Consider the following 14,654-nt stretch of genomic DNA (forward strand, 5'->3'; position numbering starts at 1 on the left):
ACAGTGTTGCAAAATAATTGCTTTTTATTATACTCTCCGGTGAACAATGAGCAATTTCACAAGTCCTTCGTTCGTGCTACTTTTAAGAATCACTTAGTCCTGTTTTCATTTTGTTGAAGCTTTCAATTAAAATATTAATTGTTGCATTGTTGGTCTTTTCGTCTGGCTTCTATGGTCAATATGATCCAGATGCCAATTGAATGAAGGTCAGAAATTATGAGTACATAGACTAGTTCTAATAAAATGTTTAATGCCTTAATAACTGCTGCCACCTAAAAAGATACTGGGTGTTCAGCAGTGAAACATTATGATAACTGTGCCTAATTCGGTTTCCTTTTAGTTGATATAAAAATGTACATTTAATGAAACTTAATCCTACTCTAGCCAACCTTGAATAATTCCAGGTCAGGAGTTTAAGTTAGTGTTCTGATAAGGCAATTAACCTCTGCTGCATCCATACTTGTCTGCCGTTCAACTCCCGCAACCAACAATTTTGTTGGCTCGTGGAGTAAGCTGATAAATTTATACTGAATGATGCCCATTGGTATTCCTTTCCCTAATCCAGGGGTGTTGTGATTCTATACTGGTAACAGATTGAGACTACCTTTTCTTTACTCGTTCATGGGATATGGGCGTCACTGGTGAGGCTGGCATTTCTTGCCAATTGAGAAGGTGCTGGTGAGCTGCCTTCTTGAACCGCTGAAGCCCTTCTGGTGCAGGTACACCCACAGTGCTGTTAGGAAGGGAGTTCCAAGATTCCAGTGACCATGAACGAACGGCGGTATATTTCCAAAACAGCAGGCAGCACGGTGGCACATTGGTTAGCACTGCTACCTCACGGAACCGAGGTCCCAGATTCGATCCTGGCTTGGGCCAATGTCCGTGTGGCGTTTTCACATTCTCCCCGCGTTTGTGTGGGTTTTACCCCCACGACCCAAAGATGTGCAGTAGGTGGATTGGCCAAGCTAAATTGCCCCTTAATTGGAAAAAATCAATTGGGTACTCTAAATTTATTTTTTTTTAATCCAAAACAGGATGGTGTGTGGTTGAAGGGGAACCTACAGTGGACGGCCTACTAGCCTGCCTGTGCCCGACTGCAATTGCGACAGCAACGGGGGTAGCATCAGGTAGTCCACTTACCGTGGGCCAATAATATGTTCACTCAAGGGCTCTTCCTGCCAGCAGTTGGAGAGGCTCATACCAAGTGACCTACCTGGTAGATTTCCTTGTGAGGGCTGGTGCTGGGAAAGGGGGGGGGGGGTGTTGGTGAGGGGGGGGGGGGTGAGGGTGGGGGTGGATTCCTTCCTTAATGGGGCACCTCAGCCCACCATAGGACCCTCCCAAGGTTTCAACCCACCTAGACTGCCTTCCTGCTCCTTGACCTCAAAACCCAGCCCCCCCCCCCCCCCCCAGACGTTTTAGCCAGGATGGGGAGCGGGGAATCCAGCGCCCCATAAAATTCAGCCGTTGGTTTCATGAGTAGAGTCAAAAAAACTTTGAGCTGTGTATTAGCATTATGGATTTAAAGATGACATTTGACATTCATGGACTTCATCGATCTGTATCTTCAGGTTGATGACAATCATCCCTTGCGGCTATGGAAAGTATCCACAGAACTGGATAAGTCACCAGATGAAATTCTGAAGCGGTTGCTCCGGGAGCATCACCTTTGGGAAAAAGACCTCCTTCATTCAAAAGTCATTGAGACTCGAGATGATGAGACTGAGATATATCATTACACCATAAGCAGTACATTCCCACACCCAGCCAGAGATTACACAGTTTTGAGGTAAACAACAAGGACTTGGCACTGTACATGTGCTGACCCTATTTTAAAAGTATATATTTTAGTAGTTTCCTTCGAGACAGAGTCCTTTGCTCAGAACAGCAGCTCTGTCATTAAAAGCCTGATTGTAAAATTGTTCACAGTACAAGCATTAATTATCTGTCTGTTTTATCGCCTTCCCTGACTCTATTTTAATCTCTCTGCACTAAGTGATGGTTTAGTCATGGGCTGTAGGATTGACAAAGATGATTCCACAAAATTTGAGCAATTGGTTATTAACAGCACAAAAAATCTGCAGAATTTGCTATGTTGTTACAATAGTGCAAGCGTACAACAGGTCTCTGCATCCTGCTACGACTGACTCATGAGATGATAGTGAAGTGTGCACTGGAGCGTCTGGGTAGAAGGGACAACACCATCTGGATTGCGTGGCTAGGACAGGAAATACATAAAATGTTTTTACAATGTTAAATTGACATAGTTGGAGGGGAAAATGGGTCCAGATATTAAAAAGCGCTTTGAGATGTGCTTCAATAACAACAGCAACTTCTATTTAGATAGTGCCTTTAACATAGTTTCTGAAAAAAATATTTTATACAACCCGAGAATCGCTGGCTAGGCCAGCATTTGTTGCCCTGTCCTTATTTAGCTTTTCTGAAAATGATGAACTGCCTTCTTGAATGCCAGCAGTCCATCTGATGCAGATACACCCACAGTGCTGTTAGGAAAGGAAGTTCCAGAATTTTAATTCATTGACTGTGAAGGGACAGCGATACAGTTCCGGGTCAGGCTGGTGTGTGACCTGGAGGGGAAGTGTTCCCATGAGCCCGTGACCCTTTTCCTTCTAGGTGGCAGGTTTAGAAGATGATGCTGAAGGAAGCTTGCTGAGTTGCTGCAGCACATCTTGCTTCCGGTACACTGCTACCACCCTGTGCTGGTGACGGAGGGAGTGAATGTTTAGGCTGGTGGATGGGGTGCTGATCAAGCTGGCTATTTTGTTCAAGGTGGTGTTGCGTTTCTTGGGTGTTGTTTCAGCCATAGTCATCCAAGGAAGTGGAGAGTTTTCCATAGCATTACTTGACTTGAGCGATGTAGATGGTGGACAAACTTTGGGGAGACGGGCAGCGATAAAATGTTCCCAAGTAGCATTATCAACCAAAATTTGACATTGAGCCACAAAAACTTGATCAAAGTAGTAGGTTAGGAGGAAAGCGAAGTAGTGAGGCAGTGAGCTTTAGGGATGGAATTTCAGCGCTTAGAGCCTTGGAAGCTGAAGGTTCCAACAACAAAGGTGAAACAATTAAAATTGGAGATGATCAAAGTCAGAATTAACAGAGGACTATGGGAGTGGAGGAGATTAAAGATGTAGTAAGGGGCGAGGCCATGAAGGGATTTGAAAGTATGGATGACGTAGTAGCTAGCCCTTTTTTAAGTGGCTCGTCATTTTGAGGAACATTTTCTGAGAGTGAGGGATCATGTGACCCACTAATCCAATCCAGGACAGAAGTTGGGAATTTACTGGGATATGTTGGGACCTGTCCCAGCAGTTGGACCGTAGAACGGAGTATGGAAAGACTGTGTTTTAAAGCACTCTCTAAGTTAACTAGCAGAGCCAATTCTGGACGTTATTACAGATGAGAATCTTAAAATTGAGCTGTTGTTTAACCACGTCAGCAAGCTGAAGAGTGATGAGTGAACTAGGACTTGCTGCAAGTTAGGACACGATCAGCAAGGTTTTGGATCACCCTCCTGTTTGACAGAGGGTAGAAAGTGGAAGGGGAGATGCATTGATATAGTCGAGCCTAGACATAGCAACAGCATGAATTATGTTCCACCTTAGCTCAGTATGTCTTTAAACTATAAACTCCTTGTAATAAATTCAGCAGATAAGAATACGTTATTGAAAGTAAATGCCAGCATTAGAAGGCTGAAACCAGGCTATTCAATGTAATAAGTAACTGTAAAGAAGTCCAACAGTACTAGATTGGTAAAGAGAAAGGCCATTGCTCTTACAAACGCCACCACACGTGTTCCAAAACAAGAAAGGTAGCAAGGATATCCAGAACTACTTGTGATACAAATAAATCACAAGGGCCTGGCTATTTAATTCAACCCTTTCTACACTTGGCACCATTAGAGAAACAAAGTAATATTCTGACGCAATTGCTGATCATGTGTGTTATAGGTTTGTTTTGAATCACCAGCTTTCGGAGCGCAGTTCCTTCCTCCGGTGCCGAAAGCTAGTGATTCGAAACAAACCTGTTGGACTTTAAACTAGCGTTGTAATAATTCTTACTTTGCCCATCCCTGTCCAACACCGGCATCTCCACATCATATGCATAATGGCATGTGCTATTTCATGAGTGGACAAATAAATTTGACTATTTAATTATTGTGCTTTTAGCCTGATCCTAATCAAATATATTATGTACATGAACAAAAATTGAGATAAATTAATTGGTGTTATTGTGTAGAAAGATCTTAAGTGCAGGTGAGTTTCTGATGTGCTGTGGTAGTTATAAATGTTTACTTTAACTGGTTTAATTGTCTTCCAGGATTTGGCAGACAGACTCTCAAACAGGAATGTGTGTGTTAGGTGCCACTTTTGTGGATGCCAAAGAAGTCCATTTACTGGGAGTCCAAGCGAATGTGATCATGTCCCAGTATCTCATTGAACCATTTGGAGCTGCAAAGTCCAAGCTCTCTCATATCTGTCGAATAGACACAAGGTAAGAGGAAAGAGTTCAAAGAGTGAACCTGGGTTGTCAATGAGCTGTTGCGAGATTCTAGGGAACTCTTTTCCTTTTAGTGTGTGACAATTTTACCAGAATTATTGTTAATTCATATTCCATCAATTTTAAAGTGTCACGGCAAAACAGGAGATAAAAGAACAATAGAACATTTACAACACGGGGAGGCCAATCAGAACACTGGACACATGCTAGTTCATTGTAAAGAATTCAGCCCCTTGGTGTGGAACATGTTCAGATCCCATATAACCACGAAAATCAAGAGGTGCCTTTGAAGAAATAACAGCTGCAATGCAGTCTAATGTCCGTAGATTCAGCTCTGGATGTGTGACTTGCCAAGCTATTCAAGGATCATGTTCATGCTGAATGGAATAGGTGATGGGAGAAAAAAACCTTCACAAAGAGCGTAAATGTGCTTGATAATGAAACCACTCAAAACATCAAACTGTAAGACCCTTATCGGTGCACTAAAAGTGCCGTCATATTCTTCAAAAAATGTGGAATATCCAGATCAGTGGATGGAGGGGAAGATGATTTGTTATCCAGTGGTGATTCTGAAGATGAAAATGCCAAATCTGAAAAAGTTGGGATATTGACAATGATGCCAAAGTGACTCAATTAACTCTTTTCGTCCGATGCCAAAGGCAATGAATTTGATGGTTTTTGAATTATTTGATTGTGGGTTAAAAGTATCTTAGTACAATTAATTTATGATAATCATGCTGTTAGGTAATTTGGACATTTTGAATTCTCCCTCTGTATACCCGAACAGGTGCCGGAATGTGGCGACTAGGGGCTTTTCACAGTAACATCATTGCAAGATAAGCCTACTTGTGATGATAAAGATTATTTATTTTATTTAATCTTTATTGCCACAAGTAGGCTTACATTAACACTGCAATGAAGCCTGCTTTAGGTACACGGAGGGAGAATTCAGAATGTCCAAATTACCTAACAACACATCTTTCAGGACTTGTGGGAGGAAGCCGGAGCACCCGGAGGAAACCCACGCAGACACGGGGAGAACATGCAGATTCCGCACAAGACAGTGACCCAAGCCAGGAATCGAACCTGGGATCCTGGCGCTGTGAAGCAACTGGGCTACCTGTCACCATGCCACATAAAGTACCTGTTAGTTTTTCACATTGGTAATCCCTTTCCCGCACCACAGGTTCACATTTTGCGTGCAATGTACAGGTCGACCCCTATTTTGGTAGGATTTCTGGTGGCTTCAAAGATCAACTTGCATGCTGAAATAACCTCTGGCAGCCTATGGCTTTCTTCTATGAATACTAGATTGGACTCTATGGACTGGATTCTCCACACCCCGACGCCAAAATCGCAGCCGGCGCCGGGGCAGAGAATCCATTTCCCCGCACTAAATTGGGACCGGCGCCTGTTCCGATTCTGCGGGCTCCGAAAAACGCCTCAGGGCACCTACCTGCGGCCATTGCCAGAAGCTCGCTCCGCCATTCTCTGCCCTCGGCCTGGATCTAATGTGGTCCTGTCGGTCGGGGTACTAGCGTGGCGGCTGTTGACTCAGTCTACGACCGCCATGGTCGGGGGCTGACCGATCAAATGGCAGGGGAGGACCTTGTACGCAGTCGGGCAATGTTTGAGCGGATGGTCGGGGTCAGGTGCTCGGTCGATCCGGGGGGGGTGGGGGGGGGGGGGTCTATTTTTATGTCCAGTTCCGCAGTCTGAGCCCGCCATGGAGCAGTGCGGCCGCTGGAGGCACACGAACGGCCTCCAACCCAGAAGTGTGGGGGTCCGTATCTGCAGCAAAAGCTGCTAGTTTTACGCCGCGTCCCTGCAGGGCTAGGAATATGTGGTCCTTTTCACGCCAGTGAATATTTGGACATAGTTCCAAAACAGAGAATCCAGCTCCATACATCTTTTCCTCCCAATCTTAAAAACAGGCCTACATACAAACAATAAATTACAGCTTCCTCACTCTGAGGCTTGTTATCTTCATATGTTGAAACGCAAGCTTGTTTAACAGCATTAAAGGTGTTATAAAAATGGTGGTGGTTGTAGAGCAACTGGAAATTACAAAGTGAGCCAGAATACAAACCTTCACCCACTCATTCTGTGCCTCTGGTTTCTTGCAGAGGGCGAACTCCGGAATGGTACAACAAAGTATTTGGCTATCGCTGTGCTGCTGAACTCCTCAAGATTAAAAACTCCTTCAGAGCATCTGATGCTGAACTACGGGAAACAAAAATTTGAAGTTTTACAGTTTAACCCAATATCATTCATCAGCAACTGGGAGAGCAAGCCAGCAGCTGCAGTGGTAATGACGGATGGGGGTGGGAGATGATGGGGTAGGGGTAGGGAAAATCACCCAAATCAAAGTCAATCCTGTTTATGATCCGATGGGATTGGAGGGCTTGAGGGGAGAAGGGACAGGAGTGGTTTCTAAAAAGTACTAACCAACATTGGAATGCGTTAATCATGAATATCGCTGGCTAAATTGTTTGAATCTGGTAAAATTGCATTGTTGCATTTCCCAGTTATAAGCATTTCACCTTTTGTATTTGAGGGTATTTTTACTCCTGCATCTAGGTGTAGGCTGGCCGAAAGCAACATCTTACCGACCATCAGCCTACCAGCATTCAAGTCATAAGGTTGATTCAACATCTCTGCAATGGAAAAGTGAGACATAGGCCCAGACATTGCCTTCCACACCAGATGTTCCTGGTTTCTGCTCAACCAGTTCTTACCAAGAGGGCTGTCTATGTGTTGGCTTAGAAATTTTAAATCCCAACATTGTAGATCAACAAAATACCAAAGAACATTTCTCTGCATTTACTTACAAAATTACTTTTCTCAATTTATAATTAATTATGTGTCTCTTCAGTAGGAGAGGTCGCCTATACTTGTAACATCATCCCGATCACCATAAACTGTTGCTATTAATTATGCAAATCCTTCTTTCATTCTATAAAGGGATGGCAATGAGTGAAGAGAGAGGCAATTTTAACCATTAACATTTCCTATTTTGTTTTAATTAATGTTGTATCAGCAATGATGGGCTCACAGTCTGATTTTCTTTCTTCAAATATTTGTAAATTATCCCTAGCCCGAGACCTCAGTGATGTGGGTTCAAAAAACCTGCACAGAACTTATTTTAAATGAAAACAAAAGGCTGGAATATTCTGGGTCTGGCAGCGTCTGTGGAGAGAGAAACGGTGGCTATACTTTTCAAACTCGCCAATTGTGTGAAAGGGGGGACATTCCTGCCACCTACCAACCTGTCTGAAATTTTATGTGGGGGTGGGCAGGAAAAGGGGAGGCATTACGTGCTACCACCATTGGTATTTTACCCAGCTTTAACTGCTGTTGGGCAAGGGGAGGCCCATCAGAGTTCACCTCATCCCCTTGGAGAAGACCAGGTAAGTCCAGGTTTGCCATGACTGCCTGTAGTCCCAGCAATGGTCACCACCAGCCATTACTGCTGCTGGAGCTGCCAATCAAACCAATTAGTCAGCAGCTTGAGGCAGGACTCCCTTCCAAGAAAAGAGCAGAAGGCTCGCTTTAAAACAATTACGTTAAAGTGCACTTGGTGACCTCTCCCTAGCCTATTAGCTGGAAGGTTAGCGGATGGAGTGTTGTTGCGCCCCGTAAAATGCAGCGCAATATTTTTGGTTGTGAGCTTTCTTCAAACACCCGAGAAGCTTTCTCCAGTTTCTGCCAGGCTTGGTATTTTCAGCATCTATAGTATTTTGCTTGCAGGACTATTTTTAATTTTGCAGTGAAACTTCTAAATGCAACTGTCTTGCCTCATGTTCAAGGCATAACATTTGATCAGAGCATTATGGAAATTGATGAACCAGTCAAGAAAAATGAGCTCGAGTGAAACTAAGTAAGTTAATGGGTTAATTAAAATTTTGCAGAACATTTGACATTCTTCAGTTTCCAAAATGGTTTGAAGCTTTTAAATTAGGTAACCGTTGGTCTGATTACTTGTTTATTTCTTGGGAGGTCTTGTGTCTGCTCTTATTGTCCAACTGAATAGTGTATGACTTGCTTTACATTGTAGCAAAGGAGAGACCGAGGGGCAGACAGAGGTCCTTCTCTAATTGTGAAATTGGTTGAGGAATTTGTAACTAGAGCTACAACATTCAGACACGATATCCAGATTTTCCCCGTCAAACAACTGATCCTTTATCTTCCCAACTGTGACTACCTTTGTCCACTGCTCTGCTGGTGTTTACTGATCAATAGTACACAAGACACATCTGGGACATTGTAACTTGATCAGCTAGTGCCTGTATTACCAAATTAAAGTTACTCCCATTGTTCCCTGCTGCCGTCTTAAAAACATGGCACAAAAAGTGATGACATAGGTTGAAATAATATGGGCCAGTCAGCTTTATTGATGGTGACAGGGAGAAAGATTAGAAATAGGAAAAATATCAATTATGCAGAATGGTCTAGTAGGTCCAAATGTAAACTACTTGAATCATCGATTAGTGATTCAATTCATATTCTTTATAACGAGTTTAACAATTTTTAAAAAATATTTTATGTTTCACTTACTAAGGATGTACAGGATAATTACTCTATGGTAAGTTCAAGAATACTGAGCTGTTGACCACTGATTTCTATGCAGCTGCTGAAACCTTGGTATAAGACCTGTCTTTCAAGATGCTGGATTGCCAAAATAATTAACTGCAGATATTTATGTTAAGTGAAGCATTTCTGATTTTATTACTTAATGCCAAGATTAAGGAAATCAAATTACATTTTTATCTATTTATGTGCATTCATACATTTTGTACTTTCTGTAAATATATTTGCTGCATCTTAAACTCCATGTCCTTCAGTTGATTATCCTACTTATTAAAATGTGTAATGACAGAAGCAAGTGCCTGTTTTGTTTCCCTTGTGAAGTTGTAGCCCACTGTGGTGCAATCCCTCTTGTGCCTGTCATGTTAAAATTGCATGCACCATGTTGCTGCAGTCGTTTATTTTACCTTAGTCACACCTAAACTGTACAACAAAACATTGGGAATGAAGTGCCAGCAATTTCAAGCACAGGCTTATGTTACCGGGAACCAGAGTTTTTAAACTAGCACTTGTTTTCATTCTTTAATGGGGTAGGGGTACAGGCAGCTTGCCAAAGACACCCACATCGTCCTTTGAAGGTGGTGGTGTGCCATCTTCTCAAACTGCAGTCCAAGTGGTGCAGATGAATTCCAAGTCACATGGGGAACTTGCGTTTCTATTCTGTGCCTGATAAATCTAATTGTACCTGCCTGCGACACTCCTCCTCCTGCAACATCCAAAAAGGGGCTGCCCCACCTTTACAACAAAACATGTTATGTTCTTTTGTGTTCATATGCTCCCTATAAAAGTGGTGTTGATGGTGTGCTCTGGAATTTAAAATGTTTGATTCCTTCCAGAAAATGGGTCAACTTGATGTCTACCCCCCAATATGCTAGCAACAAACACATGTTCTTTACTTCAGATTTTTATTTAATATATATAAACACAGCATCAAAATGTTATATGGTGATAGCTATAGCAAAGCAAGGACAGCATCGAAATGTTATGGTGATAGCTACAGCAAAATTACATCCTCTGAACAGGCTTGAGTCCCAGGATAGCAAAACTCTTTGCCATGACAGCAGCGGTAGCGTCACACAGCAGCATCCGGCACATGTTCACTTTGACAACTTCACCTGAAGTAAAATGAGACAAATTAAGTGAGTAAGTTGCCAATTATATGTACGATTTGCCCGATCTACCCTTAAATTTAGCCGCTGTAAGTTATTTTACCAATAGTCCTTTTTGTGGTAGATACAGCCACAGTTCCGATCTTAAGTCCTTTATTCTAGCCCCTTAATTATGAACACACTTTTCACTACTTTTGCATAGTGCCAGCAAGAAGTACCCAAGATGCAGAGTAAAACTGCTAACAATCAGAAAAGCACTACTCAATACCTCTTCCTTTATCGCCAAGCAAGTCAATATTATCTATTACATCCTGAAAGAACAGCATAATTCAAAGCTATGGATTTCCCAAAAGAAATTGCAGACCCAGATAACGTTGATAGCTTTCTTTTAGGCTGTCCAGTAGTTTGGATGTCCTTTGTGATTCACATCTATATCTGTCTGAAGCTGCCACCAGTCTTCAAAATGAGTTAAGATTGAGCGGTGTAAGAATTCATAGTTCTTTACTTTGCCTTCAAGTTGAATGAGATTGGGTAGGGAATTGTGTCTAGTCATCATAGCTCATTCTAAGCCAGAATGTCCTCACTTCAGGATTTGAGCACATTTTTAAAAAAAAATAATTTTTATTAAGGTTTTCACAAAATATAAACAAAACAACCATGGTAAAAACCCAAGAACAACACCCACCCAACTACAAAAACACAAAAAAAAGCAAGCAACGAAAAGGAAAGAGATAACACCTGCCACATCCAACCAACCCATGTACACAATTCTCCCTCCCACCGAACCAAACCCCCACCCCCCCAGGTTGCTGCTGCCGGGCTATTTCCCTACCGTTCCGCCAGGAAGTCCAGGAAAGGCTGCCACCACCTAAAGAACCCCTGTACTGATCCCCTCAGGGCAAATTTCACCTCCTCCAATTTGATGAACCCCACCATATCATTGATCGGGGCCTCGCATCCTTCCATTGAAGCAAGATCCTCCGCCGGGCTACTAGGGACGCAAAGGCCAGAACACCGGCCTCTTTCGTCTCCTGCACTCCCGGCTCCACTGCAACCCCAAAAATTGCGAGTCCCCAGCCTGGCTTGATCCTGGATCCCACCACCCTCGACGTCGTCCTTGCTACCCCCTTCCAAAACTCCCCCAGTGCTGGGCACGCCCAAAACATATCGCCGTGGTTCACTGGGCTCCCCGAGCACCTAGCACACCTGTCTTCGCCCCCGAAAAACCTACTCATCCTCGTCCCAGTCATGTGGGCCCTATGCAGCACCTTAAACTGTATGAGGCTAAGCCTCGCACAGGAAGGACGAATTCACCCTTTCCAGGGCATCTGCCCACGTCCCCTCCTCAATCTCCTCACCCAGCTCCTCTTCCCATTTACCCTTCAGCTCCTCCACCGAGGCCTCGTCTACCTCCTGCATTACGCGGTATACGTCCGAAATCCTCCCTCCTCCAACCCACACCCCCGAGAGCACCCTGTCCCGTATCCCACGTGGGGGCAGCAGAGGGAACCCCTCCACCTGCCGCCTGGCAAACGCCCTAACCTGCATGTACCGAAACATGTTCCCCTGGGGAGCCCAAACGTCCCCTCTAACTCCCCCAGGCTCGCGAACCTCCCATCCACAAACAGGTCCCTCAACCTCCTAATACCTACCCTGTGCCAGCCCAGAAAACCACCATAGATGCTTCCTGGAACAAACCGGTGGTTTCCCCCGTATCGGGGACTCCATTGAGCCCCCCACCTCCCCCCATGCCGTCTCCATTGCCCCCAAATTTTGATGGTAGCCGCCACCACCGGGCTCATGGTATACCTCGTTGGAGGGAGCGGCAACAGCGCCATTACCAGCGCCTCCCAGCTCGTGTCCACACAGGACACCATCTCCCTCCTCTTCCATGCCGCCCACTCCCCGTCCATTGCCCACTTACGCACCATCGCTGCGTTGCCAGCACCCCCCCCCCCCCCCCCCCGTATCCCTGCCTCGCTCCAAGAACACCCTTCTCACCCTCGGAGTCCCATGCGCCCATACAAATCCTGTAATACTCCTGTTAACTCTCCTAAAAAAAGGCCTTCAGGATAAGGATGAGAAGGCACTGGAACAGGAACAAAAACCTCGGGAGCACCGTCATCTTGACGGACTGCACCCTACCCGCCAGTGACAGCGGTAACATATCCCACCTTTTGAACTCCTCCTCCATTTACTCCACCAACCTTGAGGTTGAGCTTGTGCAGGGCCCCCCAGCTCCTAGCCACCTGGACTCCCAGGTACCTAAAGCTCCTCACTGCCTGCTTCAATGGCAGCCTACCAATCCCCTCCTCCTGATCCCCCGGGTGCACCATGAACAGCTCGCTCTTACCCAGGTTGAGCTTATACCCAGAAAAGCCCCCAAATTCGCTGAGAATCCTCATCAACTCCGGCATTCCTCCCACCGGGTCCGCCACATACAGCAACAGGTCGTCCGCATAAAACGACACTCGATGCTCCTCCCCACCCCGCACCAGGCCCCTCCAGTTCCCCGACTCCCTCAACGCCATGGCCAGGGGCTCAATTGCCAATGCAAAGAGCAAGGGGGACAGGGGACACCCCTGTCTCGTCCCCCGGTGCAGCCGAAAGTACTCCGACCTCCTCCTATTCTTGGCTACTCACCATCGGGGCCTCATAAAGCAACCTCACCCAACGGACAAACCCCTCCCCAAACCTTTCCAACACCTCCCACAGATACCCCCACTCAACCCTATCAAAGGCCTTCTCCGCGTCTAATGCCACCACTATCTCTGCCTCCCCTTCCACTGCCGGCATCATAATGACATTGAGAAGCCTTCGTATGTTGGTATTCAACTGCCTTCCCTTTACAAACCCCGTCTGCTCCTCGTGAATGACTCCCGGCACACAATCCTCTATTCTTGTAGCTAAGATCTTTGCCAACAGCTTGGCGTCTACATTTAGCAGCGAGATCGGCCTATATGACCCACACTGCAGAGGGTCCTTGTTCCGCTTAAGGATCAAGGAAATCAGCGCCCGTGACATAGTTGGGGGCAAAGCCCCCCCTCCCTTGCCTCGTTAAAGGTCCGGACCAACAGGTCCGCATACATTTTATAAAATTCGGCCGGAAACCCATCCGGCCCCGGCACCTTCCCCGACTTCATGCTCCCTATCCCTTTAACTAGCTCCTCCAGCTCAATCGGCGCCCCCAGTCCCTCCACCTTCGGAAATCGCAGCTTTTCCAAGAAGCGCCCCATTCCCCCCCCGCTCCACCCGGGGGTTCAGACCGGTACAATTCCCCATAAAAGTCCACCCCCCTCCGCACCACCTTCCCATCTCTATCCGTCACTCCCCTAATCTCCCTGGCCACATCTCGCTTTCGGAGCCGGTGTGCCAGCATCCTACTCGCCTTCTCCCCGTATTCATACACCGCTCCCTGTGCTTTGAGCACATATTTTAACAAGTGCTGCACTGTCTGTCATACATAAAAGTCTCTCCAACGCAACACTAAAGAAAAGCCCCATTTTACTGTTCAGGTGACAAAGATTTCACACCACTATCCAAAGAGTTGAGAAGATCTTGTGGGCCAATCAATATTCCCACTCAAACTTCATCAAAAACAAATCGTCTTGTAATTTATCTCATTGCTGTTTGTGAGAGCTTGCTGTGTATATTTATCTGCATAAGACTATGTTTAAGTGTCTTGGACCACCCTGACCATGTGAAAGTGTTTTCTTACCAATATCATGGGAAAGGCATTTTGCAGACATTCCCTACCGTTGTCCTCTGCCAATATAGTTTTTTTTTTAAAATAATTTTTATTGAGATTTTCACAAAATATCAAAAACAGAAAATAGCAACAAGAAAACCAATATAGTTTTAAACAGCAGACAGCAAAGAATTTGTAGAAATGCAGTTTGACTCACCTGTCTGCCTATCCTTCTCTACACAATAACAATTATCATAGAACTCTGTGAAGGCTGTGGCCAGTTCAAAGAGGTAATCGCAGAGGGTGTGTAGATACAGGTCATCCAGGATCTTGTTAATGATTTCTGGAAATCGCAGAATGTATTTCCCCAACTTCCATTCCTTCTCGTGATTTAGCAGAATGGCTGTTTCTGCAGCTGCTTTCTGCAGGGTTGCATCATCGATGTTTGCAAGTCGACTTATAGATCTGCAAAGGATGTCACATTTTAAACTGGGATCGCGATTGCAGTTTGTCATCTTCATTAATCTACTGCATACTGACAACCTAATGACTATTTTTCCTGGGACCACACCATCAATATGACAATTCCAAATGCTTTTCATGTAGGACCTGGTAAAGGAGAGACTGCTGCCCCCCTTTCGTCAAGTTAAAGTCTGTGATGGATTCAGATCTAGGTGTGAAGACTATTAAGAGAACATTCCAACTAGCCATGTTAAATGGTTTGTGGTTTTTAGATTCAATCGCCCCAC

The 14,654-nt window shown here is 45.0% G+C and overlaps 2 protein-coding genes across 7 annotated transcripts in view; one reads left to right on the forward strand and one right to left on the reverse strand.

Moving 5' to 3' along the window:
- The window catches only part of si:dkeyp-23e4.3 (rho GTPase-activating protein 7), a 206,259-nt gene extending 196,857 nt beyond the window's left edge, over positions 1-9,402 (forward strand). For all 5 annotated transcript variants that reach the window (XM_038796042.1, XM_038796044.1, XM_038796045.1 and 2 more), the window contains 3 exons: positions 1,572-1,789; positions 4,342-4,515; positions 6,648-9,402. In XM_038796042.1, coding sequence (XP_038651970.1) covers positions 1,572-1,789; positions 4,342-4,515; positions 6,648-6,765 — 510 coding nt within the window. In that variant the 3' untranslated portion in view covers positions 6,766-9,402. The remainder of the gene's footprint in view (positions 1-1,571; positions 1,790-4,341; positions 4,516-6,647) is intronic.
- Positions 9,403-9,994: 592 nt separating this feature from the next.
- The window catches only part of rars1 (arginyl-tRNA synthetase 1), a 40,277-nt gene continuing 35,617 nt past the window's right edge, over positions 9,995-14,654 (reverse strand). For both annotated transcript variants that reach the window (XM_038796047.1, XM_038796048.1), the window contains 2 exons: positions 14,123-14,370; positions 9,995-10,223 (listed from right to left, as the gene is read on the reverse strand). In XM_038796047.1, coding sequence (XP_038651975.1) covers positions 10,114-10,223; positions 14,123-14,370 — 358 coding nt within the window. In that variant the 3' untranslated portion in view covers positions 9,995-10,113. The remainder of the gene's footprint in view (positions 10,224-14,122; positions 14,371-14,654) is intronic.

This window comes from Scyliorhinus canicula, chromosome 4 (genome assembly GCF_902713615.1).
Source record: "Scyliorhinus canicula chromosome 4, sScyCan1.1, whole genome shotgun sequence".
NCBI classification, from domain to species: domain Eukaryota; kingdom Metazoa; phylum Chordata; class Chondrichthyes; order Carcharhiniformes; family Scyliorhinidae; genus Scyliorhinus; species Scyliorhinus canicula.